Below are 20,289 nucleotides of genomic sequence, written 5' to 3' on the forward strand. Positions count from 1 at the left end.
GTCTGTGATAGTCTATCAGTCAATAAATTAACGCCATCTATATTGACTCCGAAAGTAAAAACGGTCTTTTCCTCCCCTCCCCCTCTATCTCTCTCTTTGTCTATCTATCTATCTACCTATCTCTCCCTCTCTTTGTATTCTTTTATTAGTGAATGAGTGAAAAGTGTATAACCTTTTAATGAAAGTTAGATTTCGGAAGTTGGTCCAGTGAATTTAGCAGCAGTCACAGGAAACTATCGGAACTGCTCTGAGTGATGCGCGGAAGCTCGCCGCGATTAAAGTGATACGGAACTCTCTTACATGCGCCGGGAACGATGATTAAGCCTTAGATTCCCAGACAGATACTGGCTGCAAGTCGAACAGTACACGCTGGGGGATAGCTCTCGGGAGCTGAGCGGTTAAGAATGTGCCCCGAATGTGTTGTACAAAACGGCGTGTGATATACCTGAATATAACCTGTGCAACGCAGTAATTAATAGCAAGCCTGTTTTATTGTTTCCACGATTCGACCTGTGCACTGGAACGTACAGGATACAATGCGCTTTTCCATAGAGTACACTCTGCAAAGACGTGGAAACGACTTGCTTTTAAGACGGGCAGAAAGAGGCATTGCAGTGCTGAACTAGTCTACTGGGTTTGGGGCGATAGAGCTACGCATTTAGTCCTATTCAAGTCAACAGCCAGCCAGATATAGTTCACAAGGTGAGGCATATCGAAAACAACGCATGATTTTATTCATTGTTCTTTTTCTAATAAACACTTCGATGCGTGATCATATATCTGTTCTATACATTATACTGTAAAAAGTTGTTATGGTTTATGTACAAGACAGTGATATTTAAAGCATTTTACGCTGACGACCTAAATATGATTCGTAGCCATCGATAATTGATTTTCTCAAACTTTCTGCGAGGAAAGCATCCGCAGGGGGAGACACGTAAAATTGCTGCATTCATGTGTTTTGTATTTTACGTCCAAGAGACAGAAATATGAATGGCAGATTATCGCAAGCACTGTTGTAAGAAAGTGATTTCTCATCTTTTCCTATGTCGTTAACCTTCATTGGTCTGCATTGTAACATTCCCCCTGTAGCGGTATTGCACTGATATCTGCATTCTGCGATTTGCCAAGAAAGCGAAACCACACATCAACAACTAAGAAAAATAATGATTGGCTGAATCACAGTATCCGTGTGTTTGTGTTTGTGTGTGTGTGTGTGTGTGTGTGTGTGTGTGTGTGCGTGTGATACTTCTGTTTGATAAACGTTAAAATAAGGGTTGGCACATTAATAAGTTATTACACACACGCACGTATATATACACACACAAACACACACATTTATTATGTATAATGGGTAATATCTAATGATAACATCAAATATAATAAGTATCGTAATGCGCTGCAATGATACTCGATCTTTGAATTTTTTTTTCTCTTGATGATACAGACTAGAGAGTTTGTTGCATACTGAGTATATGTCACAGGGCTCTGTTCATTTTAAGAGATGTAATTTTACTTTAACTTGATGGAGTTATATATCTATATGCCCATGCAACGCAGCACAATTTTGCGCCTAGTTTATATAGGCCTATAGATTGATGAAATCGAATGTAACTGAGTGACTGAAAAGTAACTTTTGATAGATGCCAATAATTGATCTGCTATCATATGAGATTCAAAGTCGACGTATTTTGTCAAGGGCTGCTCAAATAATAGTGTACTGAACTCAGTCTCATGTGTATATCTGTGTGCCCAATTTGTGCTGGTATGATCGCCGAAATGGCCGCTTTGCGTGTATATTATATAATGCGAATATGTCGTAATTACGGCATCCCCCAACCATTTGATATATATTGTCAAAAAATATTGTGTTTTCGTGAGACAATTATCGTAGCTTACTGATTTGCTCAATACACTTCATGTCGCAATGTTACAGAGCGTATATTGTCCACCGCTCTTGCCGACTACTATGTTTCATACACGCTGTATTTTTGGGATTCATCGGTGTTGAAAAGTTCTGGACTAAGAAAGATTTCAGGAAAGATGGGAGACACGTAAAAATATTTGCTCCTAGAAAAGTGATTGCGTTATCATGTAGAAAAGTGGAAGCTTCTTCTTTTCCTTTTTATGGAAAGTTGTGCCTCATTCCTGATTATACGCACTGAGTGCGAGTGCAAGTATGAGCACCATAGTGTGTGCACTGCCTGCCAGAAGGATTTCATTAAATAAATGAAAACAAGTGTACATCATTATTATGTACAAATCAGTGAAATCAGTGATTGGTCAAAAATTGAATCTAACAAAAGGAGAAAGTGCCAGCTCATCAGATCTGGGGAAATAACCAGCGCAACTGAATATTTTACGTAAGCACTCCATGAAATCACCGAGTACAGACGACTCCCGTTATGACAAAGTTCTCGGACAGGCAGTTATTTTTGTTATATCGAAATTTCGTTATAGCCGAACAAATAAACAATAAAAAAAATGTAGTGCTGAAAATGTCGAGGCCTGAATTTTCACTTTGTTATAATCTGAATTTCCTTCTAACCGTGTTCGTCATAACGGGAGTGCACTGTATTATATACGCAAGTTGGTACATGATAAGGCACAGTCGTAATAATAATAATAATAATAGTGATAATAATAATGATAATGATGATAATAATAATAACAACAATAATAATAATAATGACAATAAACATTGCTAATGCGCACTTTCTGACAATATGTCACAGTGTTGACGAATAGTGAAAATCCCCTCTATTTTCAACTTGACTTTGATGATTCGAGTAAGAAATAGATACAACTGTGCAAGTTTACAATCGTGTCAATAAACGAAAAAAAAAAAGGTGAGGGAGTACTTTTAAAGTTCACACATTATCCAAAATCGATAATATCCGACACACTCACATGAATTAAATGAGATGATGTCAAGACTCCGCATGTCTCCCATGCAGCAGTCGTTTGAACTCAAATGTTCACGACAAATGTTTTGACACGAAATATAAAAGGAATGAAACACACATTTTTATTGTCCGACTAAAATGTGACAAGTAAGCTATGTTAAGGGGAGTCGATCACAATAGATTGCTTAATTATTGAAAAGTCGAATGAGCAAAGAATCATTAGATGTTCATATCAATGGGAAAGTTGTTAACAACTTTGCTTCATAAATCTTTTTATATGATTGTGACCGATATTGCTGTTTCGCGATGTGTTTAACTTTGAGCTGCATAACATTGACATGATTGATATTAATGAAACTTTAATTGTTCAGTCTGCCTGCGAGATGAGCTATACATGCTTGACACAGAGTGGCATTTTCCTCTTAAAAACAAACGGAAGAAAACCAAAAGGCATTCTTTAACCTGCGTTACTAGGTACGTCAACTGTAAGGACGCCCTCATAGAATTGTCTTTCGTGACCTAGATAGCGTCAACACCGGATAAATTTGTGCAAGACGCTTCCTCTCCAAAAGAGGGAATCGAAACGAGGTGAGACACTGTTATCATTGCACCATAGCTAGTGTAGGCCCGTAACTAGGATATTTACAGGGAGGTTTTTTTTTTCGGGAGGGGGGTAAGAATTTTATATGCAATCTTCAGGAAATACACGAAATCAAGGGAACGATTATCGGGTGGCTGGTCGGGGGATCTTGTGTGTGTGTGTGTGGGGGGGGGGGGGGAGGGTCCCTTACTATCGGGACACGATGGAGTTCTGCATGTTAGAATTGAAATTCAACAATTTGGTGCTCAGTTTTGATCGACTAAAATGGAAAACATTAAGTGTAAAAAAAACAAACAGAAAACCCAAACAGAACTAAATTCTCTAATCATTGCTCGATTTTATAATTATTTTGATCGTATTACTTGAAAACTTGATATCTAAGCGAAGCCACCGAGAAAGAGGGGGGGGGGGGGTAATCCTGTCCCATACGAGGGAGCTTCTTTTTTTTTTTTTAGAATTGAACGACCTGGTCACATTTTGATGGGAATATTGAGAAAGTTTTCAATCATTCATTCATTCATTTAGATTAAGATTACAAAAAAAAAACCTGCTCACTGTAAGTCTTACTTGATACTGATGGTCTAATCATCCGACTTGTCACACCGAAAATATTGAGGCGTGGCGTTCAAATAATAAAATACCACGGCAATAATTTTGTTACGATCGAAATATACAATTTTACTTTTCTACTCTTGTACATAAAAATAATTTATTGAACATTTTTGGGCAGCTTAATGGAAGAAACATGAGGCCGTGACATGATCATCTCTATTTTATTTGGGACTCTTCGTATCATTTCGTGACACATTCGTAACTTCAAATATCTTTACTTTTTTAGTCAAAATTTCATATGTGATTTTGATGAAACGCTTGCCACTCTGTGCGTTGGATTTTACTCAATAAAGCTGAATGCAAATGACCAGCCAAAAACAAAATAAGTCTATGTATGGCTTGTGAGTAGTTTTTTTTTTTCCTAAGGATTAGTATCGTTAAAATAATAACCATTCCTGAAGATAAGTTTCAAATGTTTGGAAGCATAAGTGGAACTTGTAAAGTCTTGGATTGTAGACTAAAAAACGTCGTTGTCACACACAGCGATAACAGACCTCTGCTGTACATGGTGCGGTATGAATATGACAGGTGTGTGTGTATATGTGAGTAAGATCAGGCGCCAAGACAAAATGACTCGGCTTGATAGTCTCAACCGTGCCAAATTGACAACCGTAATGTGCCTGACTTACCCTTCCGATGCGATTGTTCAACCGCAGATTTTGCAATAAGCAAAGTGTAGATAATCATTCTTAAGTAAAGTCCTCGGCCACAAGAGCGATGGAACTGAGACTGAAGTCTGAAGTAACTTATTTCTACGTCTTGATTATATTGGCATTAATGTTAACTCTAGATGGTCCTTACCAGGGCATTTTTATATCATTATCATTATTATTATTCAAGTGTGTGTGTGTGAGTGGGTAGGGCTGGCTGCGGGCCGGGGTCAATGGTACCCCCCCCCCCCCCCCCGCCCCCCGTTTTGACGGGATGGATCTCCAGATTTCGGTTTTGTTTTGTTGGTGTTTTTTTAAAGAGTCAAAAGTGTGTGTGGGGGCGGTTGAAGAAGAGAAGATCATGAGAGTCGTATTCCTCTTATAGCAGTAGTGGGTACTCTGCGATAGACACGAAACATAGCAAGGCGATCGATGTTCTAACGAGAAACTGAGCAGGCTGCTTACCGATTTGGATGCTGGCACATCGGTAGGCGTGGCATGGTCCTGAGCGGGACGCGGGCCCGGCAGCTAGCGGGCCCACAGTGCTAGAGAATGTAGGCAGAAGTGTTGACCAATCTGCAGGGATACGCCTACCAGTTACAAACAATGCTGAATCATTTACTTGTTATATACTTTTTAGAAGGATATTAAAGCGACACAAAGTATACACAATATCATGCTGTCATGAATGCTATAATGCTTAAGTTTCCTGTGTCCCTTCATAATGACTTTAGGTAAAGTCGAGCGTTTTTGTCTTATTGTGTAACAAAATAAGATGCATCTTCTCTGACTGTAAAGTTAAAACATTTCCCGTTGATGTTTATACTCGAACATGAGATGACGCCTTTCTAGAATGTCACTGACAGAGACTAAAGGGTGTAATCAATACAACTCAGCTTTAATAATTTACAATAATCATTAGAATCTAGCAAGCCAATAATCGTGCGACTCCTCGAGCTCATTTAAACACAATATACCAGAACGTGATCTCAAAATATGCTCTGTGATAAGCTGCTTAATGTAAATGACTGCATTGAATTATGCTCATAACATTGCCTCAGTGTATGCAACAGATTATATAGGAGGCATTATTTTTGTTATGGTCTACCCAGCTCAACTAAAGATTGTGTCTGCTCATACACGAAAAGATCTGGAGGGAGGATGACCTAAACACAGTTTCTGACTTGGCTGAGACTAACCCAAGCAGACAGGAAGAAAAGGTCGACGTCTGGATCTTTTCCACCAGGCACCTGTCAGTCTTTACCCCTTCTCCCACGGCGACAGGTAACGAGCACAAAACGAAAGAAAACAAAACCCCTCCTCCTCAAAAATAACAACATTTTGGCTTTGCTCCCCTTTCTCACCTAATAAGCAGTGGGGTTGCCTGGAACCAGGAAGGTGATGATAATTCTTTGTTTGGCGGGAAAGTCAAGAAGGCGAGATTCGAGATCTCGTCTTCTCGATTTGTCGGGTCGAGTCAGGAAAAGACGAAATCGTCATATCTCGTCATCTCGGACCCGACCCTAGAAATCGAGAAAACGAGATCATGATTATGCAGGGATAAGATGTATTACTCACACGCTGTGTGTAAGAGCATAAACATAATATTGGCATTACTGATGTTGATTATTTTTTCTCTTTCTTTATTTTTGTTCACAGTGGTTCGACGTCTTACTACATGAGTGTCTCATTGAAATTTGCCCCTTGCTCAAGAATTGAAATGCGGTTACAAGGATCAACTCTGTCGAGCTAGAGTGAAATGATCAGCGGGGTCCAAGGAATCCACGCGGCTTTATGTTCATGGTACGTTCCAGAAAAGGTAAACATCGTATCGTGAGATGCCATGTCACACGTAGTGCCGGTCATGTAGTCATTTTTCACTTTCATTTTATACTGAAGTGCTCCTTACAACGCTTATATCGTGATTTTGAGGAGATGTTAGGATATACGATCAGCATATCATATACGTCATGTACTGTATACGTGTGTCACAGCCCAGCTTATGGTCTGTCTGACTGTGGCTCCAGTGAATCAACAGTCTACCACAGGTGTCGTGCTGTGATTGAAGCTAATCTCTGGGCTCGCTATCAGTTGTTTAGGTTGGCTGTGCTTTGCTGTGGACACTTTATGACAAGTGCTCTGTTATTTCATGTCTAATCAAATCTGTTCATATCCTTCCGTTTGTGCCTTTCTGTTGCAGAGTATCACTCGCCCGGAAGTGTCCATATCATGATCACTATCGACCCTGTGCACTTAGCTGAACGTCCCTCAATGCAACGTGAAACAATGAATGCATGCTTGCCATGACTGCAGGTTTATTCTACGCACAGAAAGAGAGGAAAAGTTAGAGTTATACTTGCGTGTATCTCCTAGCAACTGCCACGGAGGCATCACGGCATCACACTTAGTAGAGAGGCTTTTAGTGAGTTCGTAGAGGTTAGATTCACGTAGAATCGTCTAGCAGCCGCCAATCTTTCGTAGACGCCTGTCTGAGGAATGCAAGGTTGATCCTACACAAGCCCCCCGATGTGTTCTGGACAACCGGACCCAAGCAGGCCGGATGATGCGTGTCTCGTCTGACGGAAAACACACACGGCTAGCAACACGTACAGCACAAGTACGTGACGGGTCGTCTGCGAGGTGCCGCCTATTGTTTTAGCGGTCATTTCATGTCGGAAACCCCATAAATGTCGCACTGCCGAACTTGAGGTTTACTTCGAATCCTTGATGTATGATTGTTAACCAGCCAGAGCACGCTTTGGGATAAATTTACTGGAAATATGTTACTTGGACTCATGAACTGGTGTCTTTTAGCCATTTTATACAATCGAAGGCAGCCGCTGAGCACTCTGGCTATCTGCCTAACCTACAGTGCTGTCTGGCATCCGGATCAACGCTGTCATCGAGTTCTGGCCGCCCCATCATTGGGGGAGCTGTGGCGTAGCGACAGAGGTGCTGGTGGTGGTGATTATGGAGATGGAGTTCCGCAAATCCAAAGGGGTGTTCCGCTTTCCTACAATTCACGAGAGGTAAATTGTGTTTTGTTTTCTCACCACCAACAACTGCAACAATAACAATAATGAAAACAATAGTTCTATCTGAATTTTGTTTGGAAAACAAAACATAAACAATGAAATTCTTGCTTACTTACGTTACCCAGCAGAATAAAGATATAACATGAAAACATCCCAAAACTGCTGCAGAATGTTACACGGCTACACTTTGCCCACTACTCTCAAACACATGAAAATTATTGTTTTCATGCACCCTGTAGTTGATCGCCATATTTCCCGATCCCGTAATCTGCAGTCTGGATTCATGGAAGGCAAGGACCCCACGTGAGGTGCAAGAATGATAAAGGTTGAAGCGATGTGACCCAGGATTGACAGTAGACATGTTGTTAGATTCGTGTCTCATCTAAAGAGCCAGCAAAGTCGAGAGAATACCCAGCAGTCAAGCCTTAAAAAAAAACAGTTTATAATTTTGGTCTTTTCACCGTTATGACAGACACTTTTCAAGAGAAAAGATTGTCGAGTATTGATTTACTGTCTGTCCAATAAAACTTTTAAAATCAACTAGGAGTGTACTGGAAAGTGTGAATAAGCTAAATAGTTCGCAGAGTAGTGGCAAGTATAAATGAATATAATGAATCATGTTTACTATTATATAATGGGAAGGAAACAAAACTAACAATGTCTAATGAAACTGATCATAACATGGCTTTACACCACACACGCTCGCACACATACACAATGTATGGAAACGCACACGTCCACGTGTGTATGTTCTGTGTGAAATTTTAGTTTTGTTCACTCCGCTCGTATGATGGATTTATCTTTTATTGTGATTACGAAGAGATCGCCAGCACAATGTCGGAAAGGAAAGAATGACGTTACGTGAGAGACATTCGAGTAAAGCAGCGGGATGAATGAATCAGCTGTTGTTTAGCGGTAAAAGAAATTACATTGTAGTTTTTACTCACGAATGAATATCACTTCCCTGCTTTATCATGGTGACCAGTGTCACGTGAGCCACGCGACCGGAGTTGATTCTCAATGGGAATGATTTCAGGTAAGGGGTGTGTGGGGGGGGGGGGGGGGGAGGGGGTGCGACGAAACCACCGAATGCGAATGATTTACCCTCGCAAGCGATCAAGTCCCCCTTCCACACCAGATAACTTTTGCATATTTAGAAGAGAAATTCAATGATCTGGTGCACGATTTGGAAATGTTTCAATCATTTTAGGGACAATGTGAACGTGGTATCTGTCTTCACTGAGTGCACTGAAAATACATGGTCCGAAGGGGAGGGTATGAGAGAGGGTATTCCACTCGAGGAAATTTTTGTAAATAGTATGAGAAATAAAATTCAGCGATCTTCAATGCACACTTTCTTTTGAATATTTTGGAAATTTTCCAATCAAAAAATATAAGATATGAATATCCAGGGACAAAGTTGATAGCTAAATCCTGGCATCTGCCACATCTGTTCCGCATGTGCGTCTTTTACACAGTTTTCCAGTGAACTGAGTCTATTCAATGAAGATGGACCGAATATTTCCCATCACATTTTACCTTTTGAACAGGTTCGCTGATTCTAGATCCATCACAATGTTCACAAAATAGAAAAAACACGAATATTACAGTAGGTTTCTCATTGAGCTGCGGACTGCTTGGCGACCTGTTGGCGACTCCAGTCTCCATAGTCGCGGAGATGTATCTGCGACGTCTCCGCGACGTCTCCGCGACGTCTCCGCGACGTCTCCACGACGTCGAGAATGTAGCCGATTCTCCGAAGAGAATCGAATATGTTCGATTTTTTTTTTCGGAGACGCTTTCCACTCTCTAGCTGGTCGCGCACACGCATTGGCGACCTACTGGAAACGTCGCGGACACGTCTCCGTGACTGAGAGGACGTCTCGGAGACGTCGCGGCGACGACTCCGCGACTTCTGGACAAATTAATTATCAGCTGATTTGGAGACACTCTGAAGTCGCCGTGGATTCACCTTCTTGGTGCATGAGAGCGCAAGCGACTTTTTGATCTTTCAAGTCGTGGTGATAATGTCTCCTCCAGTTAGATACTCGCTTGAGCTTTGAAAATCGTGGGGAACGCCCCTCCTCCTCCCCCTCCCCCTCTCCCGCAATCGGGGGGGGGGGGGGGAGGGCAAGTAAATATTATATGATATGTGGCATAAGGCTTTCTCTGTTGAAATCTTCTCTGCCGCAGTGGTCTGATTATCAACATCGGCTTGCATATTGGAGACATGCCTGAGTTGAAGTCTTCAACGATTGTTTCATTACCATTGTTATGATTATTAATAAGATTATCTATGTAGGACATACATACAAAATATTTACGGACTATATGATAGATAGATAGGTTAGGTTCATTTCAATGTAGTAACTCCTTCATTAATAACGAATTATCAGAATTTTTGTGGCTAAATGATCAGCAGATCAAAACACTGATCAATGGTTAGATAGAACACAAATATAATAGGGCTACATGTATGATAGTGTGCATCGTCACGTTATTCACCGCAGTTTCGGTCCTCCTCTTATGTGTTTTCCTTCAATTTCCTTATCCTGACTTTCCTGAATTGCGCTGAATGCTTGCATCGATTTCTAGTAAATTTCCTCACACATACACTCACACTCACACACAAACACACACAAAAACACACAAACACACACAAACACACTCACAAACACACAAAATGATTGTTTTTATCATAATCATGACGGGAGTTGTCCTATACAGCGAGATGGAATACCTATAGACTTGTGTCATCGTGGTCTGTTCACAAGAAGTACAAAGTGACGTTTTCCTTCCCAAACTCACCATATGATTATCATAATGACAATAATATCTTATCCGCCATTTGTGTCCTCTGCAATATTCAACTGACAATAGCACTGTTTCCCCTGAGGGATCTGAACACTACCAGACCGTACTCAATTCTTACACCTGTCTGTCAATAAGGATTATGTGAGTAAAACTTCCTGTCCGTCCAAGGGATGTAGTTAGGGAGTATAGGGTAGAATCTAAATCCATATCAATGTTACAATCAATATTATAAATAATTTTGTTCTATGGAGGGTCATTCTAGATGCTTATGACATGACATGAATACACTAAAATAATTTAAAAAAAAGTAGTTGCTGTATTTTTATCCCCGTGAGCTTGCATGTGCTTACACAACTACATTTGACGAAGGTGTAGGCCTACATGTCAGAAATCAATTTGTTATGGGCTTGAATTAGTTCTATTCGTTGCAGATAACGAGAGGATGGCCTTTCCGTTTTTGTTTATTATTAGGTCTACTAACCGTATTCTTTCATTCCTTTTTTTTTTAGTTTATGCAATGGGATTGGATTTTTCATCTGAGAAAAAAAAAATCTGCGAGAAAAAAGGCAACAAGAACAAAAACGAACCAATGTATCTTCAGTGAACTGCAGCGTGATGTTCTTACTCTTAAAGCATGCAATGTCCCAAGCAATCGATCATGGCGTGGGTACTGTATACGGACATCCTGTATTATCTGCGAAGTGTGTTGATATGTGGCCACGTATTTCCTTCGCACTATGATAAAATATCTGGCGGACAAGACATTTTATAGATAAGTGTTATGCTGTGATGCGACGTGATTGTGTTGTTAGAGATCGAGGCACTGTGAGAAAAGGACTGGAGCAAGGCATGTCTCATGCGGGGTTCATGGCCTCATGCTTCCGTTGTTTCTCTATGTACTCGTCTCTTTACCAGATTGTTTCTATCACCACACTCCCGTTCCCTACAACTGTAGCACGAAGACGTTATGGAATGAACGTTAAGCTAATAGCTCCATGGTAATACGGATACAACCATCAGCTCTCTTGTATTTCGTACTACTGAAGGAAGATGTAGAATGCACGAAATGGGAGTCCAATAATCGTCTTCATAAACCAGGTATAAGAGACTCAAGAGTCCCTATCATATAGTTTCCCGTAAGATCCCACTAGTATCGACCCAGGAATAGCATTTGAATGAGGTGGACTAACACAGAAGTTGGTCTTTTTACCAATGAATAGGCCTAATCCAATCGTTATGAATCCATTATTCGAGTGTTCAATGAAATTAGATTAATCAATTTTCCATTAATCGTGTAAAAAAAAAGACTGATGAAAATTAAATGTTCTGCTATTAAAGTGTTAAAAAATAATGTTATCAATGGTTGAATAACTTTATGATCAGTTGAAACTGGGGTATGATTACTTTTTAAAGTTTAAACGCAATTATGCGCTTGAACGACGGGGATTTTATGTACAAACTATAATGGCAAGTTGTGAGGTGATGACATCATCAGTTCACCCATTTGCATATTCATATCGACTGCTCAAGAAGTCATTGTGAAAATAAGCGAGAATTCACAATTTCATAATTTCCCTAATCTTTATTCGATTTTGATCAAATTTTCGTCGTTATCACGTATGAAATTTCACTCATTCTTATAAGACTCAAGTGTTTGTTAATCCGAAAATGAAATTAGGTTCGGAATTGATCCGAAAACGACACAAGGTTATTCAGAATTTTCGGTAATCCGAAAGTGAAATAAGGTTTGTTATTCCGTCTTATATACGCTTTTAGAAAGGACGTTAGTATTGACTGTAGTTTTAACTGTATTGCAACAACGAAGATTTAGTGATTATTAAAGTTAGATGATTAGGTGGATTTTATTGTGTGACATGAACAGTGCATGTAAATTGCAGAATATAGAGCAATTCCACTCCATGGCTCTGATAAATAGACATAATAGAAAATGTATATCATATTACGTAAAACCGTTGATGAAGTGATTTGCATATTGGGCAAAACGCTATGGAGTTTCAAGTTCACGTTTACTAAATTTAGTGATAAATGTATGATTTTTTCATTGTTTATTGAACAGAATCACACGTGATTAATAACCCGGTACATAAATCATGACGTGTTACACAAGGCGGCGATATGAAATGTAAAAAGAAATAATGATAACCTTTTTAAGCATCAAATTCGAATCTCCACTTTCAAAAATATTTGTTTATTTAGCTCTCTTCTAGGCTGAATAGAAATCTAGATTCTTGTTAGGCTTTAGCTGAGATTTGAAGCCAATAACAACATAAATTTTGCTTCAAAGTTAGAAGTTGCAAATATAGATGTGATATTTCAATAGCAGAAATACGTAAACTGAAAAATTGTAGACGATGATGAAAATGCAATAGACGATGATGGCTGGCTATATACTTGTGTAGTTCCTCATATACCTCTGTAATGACTGTCTCAATTCTGTTTGTTGTGATGTTCGTTCATTCAACAACCACTTGTGGCGAAATAACACCATTTCTGTAGGCAGTCTTGCTTTTAATACATAACTCTTAATGACGTGGAGTTTACTTTGCAATCCTGATGTGGAGATACACGCAATACAAAGTTGACATGAAAGGATTGAAACGCATTCAGCGAAGAGAATCACGACCATTTTCTTGTCCATTGAGAGATTAGGCGGAAATACGGAGGGTGATGGAACCATGGACCTACTAGGTCCATGATGGAACACATGCGGAGACGGTTATGAACCTCCCACGTAGAAAATATTGGAAAGACAAACGTCAACAAACATCGTCTCGTACATTTTGCACTTTTGTCATTTTAGTTGAAGCCTGTGTCTGTAGCCTCATTTCAGAATCTTGACTTACACAAACTCTTATACGGTCGTGATGGTATTCCTCAAGCAAAAACGTTGGAAATTTACGTATACTGAAGGTCTGAGAGCAGAATGAAACTTTTCGAACTTTTTTTTTTGGAATTTTACATCATTGGTCAAAATTGATAACTCGAATGTATTACTATTCTCTGAGTCTGAGCGATGCTGACGGAGTCCTCTTTTTTTCTAGTTTTTGTTTCTAAATGCTCTTTAACGAGTAGGGGTAAAAATATAAAGTCTTTGAATAAGACTATTGTCGTCCTTGAGTGATGGCTGTGTGAGGACATCGTCGGGTGACGTCAATTACGTTTTACGAAGAGTGACACGTTGCTATCAAAAGGGAATGTCTCCTTGCTTGTGGAAGTAGTCTCATTTGTCAGACGTCCATTTCGCACGAAAAACGATGTTTATGTCACACACACACACACACACACACACACACATACATATCTATATAGGCCTATATCATATAAGTTCGGAGGTCAGATCACGGAGATGTATTGTAAAATATGCCACAAAGCAACGTATGCATTGTCACTACGTCAATGACAACGACAAAATAGCAATTCAGTTCAAGAAATTTAGTATAGTATCTCTAAAGCTGACAATGTGATAGTGGTAAAAAATCAGTATAGTCATGATAATTGGAGTGCTGCTAATGATTATGATAATATTGATAATACATCACATGATATTTGTATACATGATGCACGACTTCAATAATGCTCAAAGGGGGATCCCGACCACTTACACAGTAAGTGTTGTCTGAATAGAAAGAGTAAATTTTTACCAGCATAACCGGACTAAAAGTGAGGAACTTGTGAAATTTTAAAGATTCGCTAGTTTTTGCAGAACAATTGTCGAACATTTGATATGAATATGCAAATGAAATAGGTGATGAAGTCATCACCTTATAAATGTACAATTTTCCACCCATCGTGTACCAAAAGCGATTCAGTGGAATATAGAGACTGTGCATTTGGTACAAAATGTATGTCTCTGGTTTGGGTTCATTTTCTCACTAAAAGCATGGAGCTACAACTTACATAGTTGAGATGGGGATTCATATTTTAACTTTAGATAATTAGAAACCACTTATGAAATATGAAAGGACATACAATTCTAAGAAGAATTCAAAGTTCATTTTGTGAAAATCGGTTTTGAAGTGGCTGAGGAAACAAAGTAAAATAAACTGGTCCTAATGATAGGTAGGTCCCACGTTATATTACTATAAGAACCTCATTGTTTTTGGATATCTCATTCATTTCAAAACCAATTTTCATCAAATAGGATCTAAACTTTGAATTCCTCGTAGAAATGTATGCTCTTTCATAATGTCATAAGAGGTTCTCATTATCTCAAAAAAAAATTAAGTTGGAAACTTGAAGCCCCATCTCAACCAAAACCATACCGTTCCTTTTAAAGGGATGGTATTTTGGGCTTCATTCAAATACACGATACGACTCACTCTCTCTAAAGAAGGGCAAAAAGGTGAAGCTGTTACGTGGGAGAGCAAAAAGGACGCTAGAAATGCGTCGACGAAGGGCAAAGAGCTTCCTAATTAACCCTGCGTGAACTGCCACGCCTCTCCCTTTCTCTCTGTTCTTAGTACCTAAACGCGATGGATCCTAAAGCGGCACAAATAGCACACCTACAGATTGAGGCTTATGAAAACATCTCCTTGGCAATAACGTAAAGTCATGGTGTGTAATGTTTTAAAGGCTGCTGTAACAAAACAATCTTACTTAATATGACGTCATTGGTAATGACGTCATTCCTTCCGAACAATTGTCCAAGGCTTGATAAAAACAAGGAAAAAATGACGAAGTTCAGCGGAGTGTTTCGATACTTGTTCTTGGCCCATTCATCGATTCAGAATAGAATAGAGAGAAATCACTCACGGTCGAAGGAAAGAAGTCATTGAACTTTGACTAAAAATTGCATTTCGCCTGACGCTGCATGTCTATATATATAGGTCCACTCTGTTGGAACTTGATGTGTTGGAACGGGTGCACAAAATATATAATTATACAATTGTTTACAAAAAAAGAAGAAGAAGTGAATATGGTGCAAGGTCATGGTCTTAAATTACCAGTGACCACTTCTGTTAGCCATCAGATGGAACATGATATGTTGGAACGGGTGCACAAAATATATAATTATACAATTATTTACACACAAAAAAGTGAATATGGTGCAAGGTCAAGGTCTTAAATTTCCAGTGACCACTTCAGTCAGCCATGTACAATGTACAAATTATAATTGGTAGGTTAGAATTGAACGGAATTACTTGTATGAAAATGATGGTGGTGATATGTCGATGGACAAAGGTAAATTGTACTTTGGTTAAAAATTTCATCGCCATAACTTCAGCTGGTAATGTCCAATGGTGATATCATTAAAAAAATAAACCACTAGTAACTTGAAATAACAGGCGGTCAAGAATTCAAGGTCAAAAGTAATCAAATGTTACAGTTCTAAATCTATATTTCTAGCCATAACTTCCCCTGGAAAGTCCAGCGATAATGAATTTTGGTGTCATGGCTACAAATTATTTTAGAAATATAAACCCTTTGGCTATGCACAATCGTTTAAACGAAATCCTAGAGGTCAGTAATTGACTTTATATGAGCTTTACCAGAATGTACATAAGGCACATATTGTAAGCCTACTTTTTGGAGAATAAGGATGCGTGAGAAAACAAACGCAATATTTACAGTCGATGGCGCGCTGCAATCATTATGCTCAAATTTAAAAGTAAACGCATCTTGATCTTTGGCCGTTACAAAGGAACAGAATATGTCAGGATTATTAAAAACTCTTTGATTGGTCAAAAACAGGGGTGAAACAGATAACCATTTTGGCATATTTAGTAATAAATCGAAATAGTGAAGAAGTGAACCAAGGCAGTTTTCGATGTCGTAGTGTTACATCATTATCTATCCTCCGAAGATCATGCATTTGTCGTCAGACCGCTCACTGTCCTGGATGGAGAGATAAAAGTGTAGCTACTATCTTTTCATCGTGGTTGAACCCGATGCTTAGAATGAGGGTATGACTTCGTGAAATGCCAGTAAGTAATATAACCTGCATTCACATCATATGTGAGCACACTGTAATTGTTTTTTTTTCCATAGAGAGCCAGTGAGATTTAATTTCGTCATTGTGTGGAAAAGCCTTAGGTGACACTCAATCAAGTTCCATCTCATTTAGGATTGTACTTTATCTCTATCGGGTAATATGCAACGAAATGTTCAAGAAGCAAGATGTTACGTCAAGCGATAGCAATAATTGAAGTGATTTTTTTTTTGTGGTTGATCACGTCTTGTTTTTTCTTCACTTTGTCCTACTCATTTACAAATCATGTTTTCACTGCCGTTCTTGAATTTGTTGGTGAGTAGGTCATGGCTGATTAAGATCAAAAACTGCAAAGCATATATTAAGCGGTCAGGCAACAATGACCGACATATTATAGGTCTACGCCATGCATTGGAGATAACCCCTTGTTGTACAGGCCAACCATGTCTCATAGAATGTAAAAGCAATAATTTGAGGACAATATTTATATCAGGAGAGGCCAATGCACATTTCAGTCTTCTTGTGACAGTATAAGAATATAAAGGCCAACAATATATTAGAAGAAGTTCGCTCTTATGTGAGTATATGGCATGCCTGCCAATGTATACCGTCACACGACTTTGTAGTTGTCAGAAGAAAAATGTGCTGTGAAGCTAATGAAGTCATTGATACTAATGAAATTACTGGAATGCTAAATATTTTCAGTAGTAATGAGATCACTTCAGTTGAAAATTCTTACCGTCTATTATGCTAAGAATTTCCTGAATTGAAAGACTATTATTTTCATAGGGAAATTGAAGGGTCATTATAACGTTTGAAGTCGAAAGTGAATTTCCTTTTCAGTCTTTAAGTTAACTGTGATAAATGGGGTAAGATCAAACAAAATATAATGGTATCTTATTCATTCATCAAAATATGACATGCCATGATTTGAGTACATGCATGTCACATGGAGGCTTGTGAGATGATAATCATCTCTTCTAGTTTACAAAATTCGATAATGATGGATGAGACCGACCCAAACTATTCGGGAACATCTGAAACTTGAATATCGCGCGTCTTTCTTATTCTTTGTACACTTCTTCAGAAGCTCATGTTCGTTTGATTTCATTCCATTCTGTGCGTAGATGAGATGATATGCACTTAGGCCCCAAATCATTGTGTAACTGCTATCAAGTTCGGGGGGGGGGGCATTTCATGAAGCGTTTTGGTCGGATATTTTTCTGACAAACTGTTACAAGCTATCGAAATCCTTGCATCTGATTGGCTGAGAGCAAATTTGTCCGACAACTTTGTCGGACAAAATGCTCCACGAAATGACCCCCTGAAAATCGCCCGAAACCGAGAGCCCACACAAACGTGACAAACGTGGACATCACTTTCACGCACACTATACGCACTCACACACACGCACTCACACACTATATGCCACACATTGATACCATACACTTGCTTGATCTTGTCTGTTCGATGTGGAATGTAGCAGAGAATTTTGAAGCATTTATTGTACGCTTCAAAGGTCACAAAGAGGAGTGGTTTACCTGGAAAGGTTCAGATAGAAATTTCCTACGTTCAAAACTACAGGAAATTGCTATTTATGTGCATAATAATTATTGGTTAGATTACTAACTTATAATTTGAAGGTTCAATATGTGGGTTTTCCATGTGTAGATGGGGTTAGTAAGCTACAATCGAACATTTGTACTGCGCATCTCACTATTAATTAAAATGTAAACATGCCTGGAGTTTACTCCGCCATGTGATTAGTGGAAATTATTTTCTTAACATGACAATTTACCTAGAAAATTTAACGGCTGTATGTGTTATCTTTCCCTGTGGATTTTCTCCTTACTGAATATTGTCGTTACTATTGGTGAAGATTTAGAAAGAGTGGTTCAAGAAGATTATTTGTATACTAGTGTACAGAATTAAAAGAAAAAAACACCTGCAAATTATTTTGATTAAAACAATTTTCATCATCTTTGCACATGTCCTACTTTATGAAATAACGTGTCTCTTATGACTTAATTTTGAAAGCCACATTGTGAAAACGAAGGTCTGTGTGAGGTCATGCCTGTATGTAGGTAAAAAGCAGTGAGAAAGAAAGGTATAGTTAAGCAGTATTTCCGGGAAAGGACAAATAATGATTGGTAGTAGAAGAACGCATGAATCCTGTATGATCCTACCGATTTCAACCTTATTCCCTTACTTGAAATCGAGACTCCATCCACTTGACTATCTCTATAACTATTGAAGGAGTGCGCACCTGCGAAATCCATCTACGGTAGACGCACAGGTCTACGCAGTATACGGTATAGCGGGCGTGAAGTCGGCAGATTCCCCCTTGTCAGCCGCTCCGCGTCTTGTTGACGTATATGGACGATGTGTCGCTTCCGCTGGACGCTGGTTCACCCACAAAAAAAAAGTGCAGTTGCTTTTTGATAATATGACTTTCGCCCGTTCGTATCCCAAACTTGATCGCAGGCCAGAAAGAAGAAAAAAAGGAAGAAAAGGGAAAGTATTTTTAATACAGGGGGAAATGTGTCAAACGGACAAAGAGTTCACAATATAAAGTATGTAGGCCTATGTATTAAATGGGCATGTGATCAATATGATTCGACTATACCTGGTAACTCCGGTATAGGAGTTCTGTGCTGTTTACCACCTACCATTATTTTGTATCAAGTTTCCAATACTCATTTCTTCACGAAATTCTGCTATTCTTTCGTATACTAGAAGTTCCAAAAACAATATGCGTAGTTTGAATGGTAGCATAAACTTGCTGATACATTTTTGTAATTTACCAATGCAACAACAGTTGAGTGTCAGCTCGTTCTGATGTTGCTGGTTGGCGGAAAGCATCCACCAAACATGTTAACGCTTCTCTCTTTCACCTCCCTGGCGATATCAAAATGTTCAATCCAATGCAACAAGAATTGGGTTGCGGTCAGTCAAAATGGCATATTTGTGTAATAGCTTAAGTGACGAATATTCTGAGTCATTTACATACTGGAAAAAATAAAGGAGAAAGGGATAACTAGAAACTGAGGACTAATGGGTGATTGAAATACAGCAATATTGGACAAACTTGAAACAATGTGAAATGCAAGCCATTCCATGTCTAGGATGATCCTTACGAAAATAGTGTAAAATAAAGCGAATAGACGGGAGATAGGACACTCGTGGGATAGCTGAGTTGGAATGTTGATGTTTCAAAGACGTTCATGAAACAATGGTATCCTTAACAAACACATGAAGATGAACTGAAACAATAATGTCATCTCATTGATTTGTACGTTGGTTCTTAATTGTTCAGTTTGTCGATAGTTTGGCAACTGTAACCGTCTCCTTAATAATCATCATCGATGAGTTATTGCAACGCTAAATACTTTTGTGAGAAGGGCGTCGCTTTCACTCTGTGTTGTTTCTTTTCCAACGAGGCAATTTATCGAAAGGTTTGTATGCTGATCAGTGAGAGAATTACGCGATGACGGCATAGAGCTTTTGTGATTTATGTATTTGTATGCGATGATCACCAATGATGTCATAGCCATTCATCGCCATAGAAACTGGTTCTAAACAAACTTACCTATCTTAGTGTTTATGCGCTTACCTCGTTCCAACACAAGCCATAACAAAAGACTGTGACATCATCACTTTTGTTCTTTTGTCATAGTAACAAAACTGTGACGGCCTGTGCGAAGTAATCCTCTGTCTGGTA

General features: G+C 38.9%; 1 protein-coding gene across 3 annotated transcripts in view; it reads left to right on the top strand.

The window, feature by feature from the left end:
* Window positions 1-573: 573 nt before the first annotated feature.
* LOC139725054 (ADAMTS-like protein 2) overlaps window positions 574-20,289 on the top strand; it is a 41,678-nt gene continuing 21,962 nt past the window's right edge. The window contains exons 1-3 of one of the 3 annotated variants that reach the window (XM_071636141.1): window positions 574-702; window positions 6,429-6,572; window positions 6,970-7,798. In XM_071636141.1, coding sequence (XP_071492242.1) covers window positions 7,550-7,798 — 249 coding nt within the window. In that variant the 5' untranslated portion in view covers window positions 574-702; window positions 6,429-6,572; window positions 6,970-7,549. Of the gene's footprint in view, window positions 703-5,982; window positions 6,054-6,428; window positions 6,573-6,962; window positions 7,799-20,289 lie in introns of those variants that run through there. The other 2 variants (XM_071636142.1, XM_071636143.1) reach the window with 2 other exon arrangements.

The sequence above is a fragment of the Diadema antillarum genome, unplaced genomic scaffold, assembly GCF_040938485.1.
Source record: "Diadema antillarum isolate AM-2024a unplaced genomic scaffold, OU_Dant_1.0 seq00000014_RagTag, whole genome shotgun sequence".
Lineage (NCBI taxonomy): Eukaryota > Metazoa > Echinodermata > Echinoidea > Diadematoida > Diadematidae > Diadema > Diadema antillarum.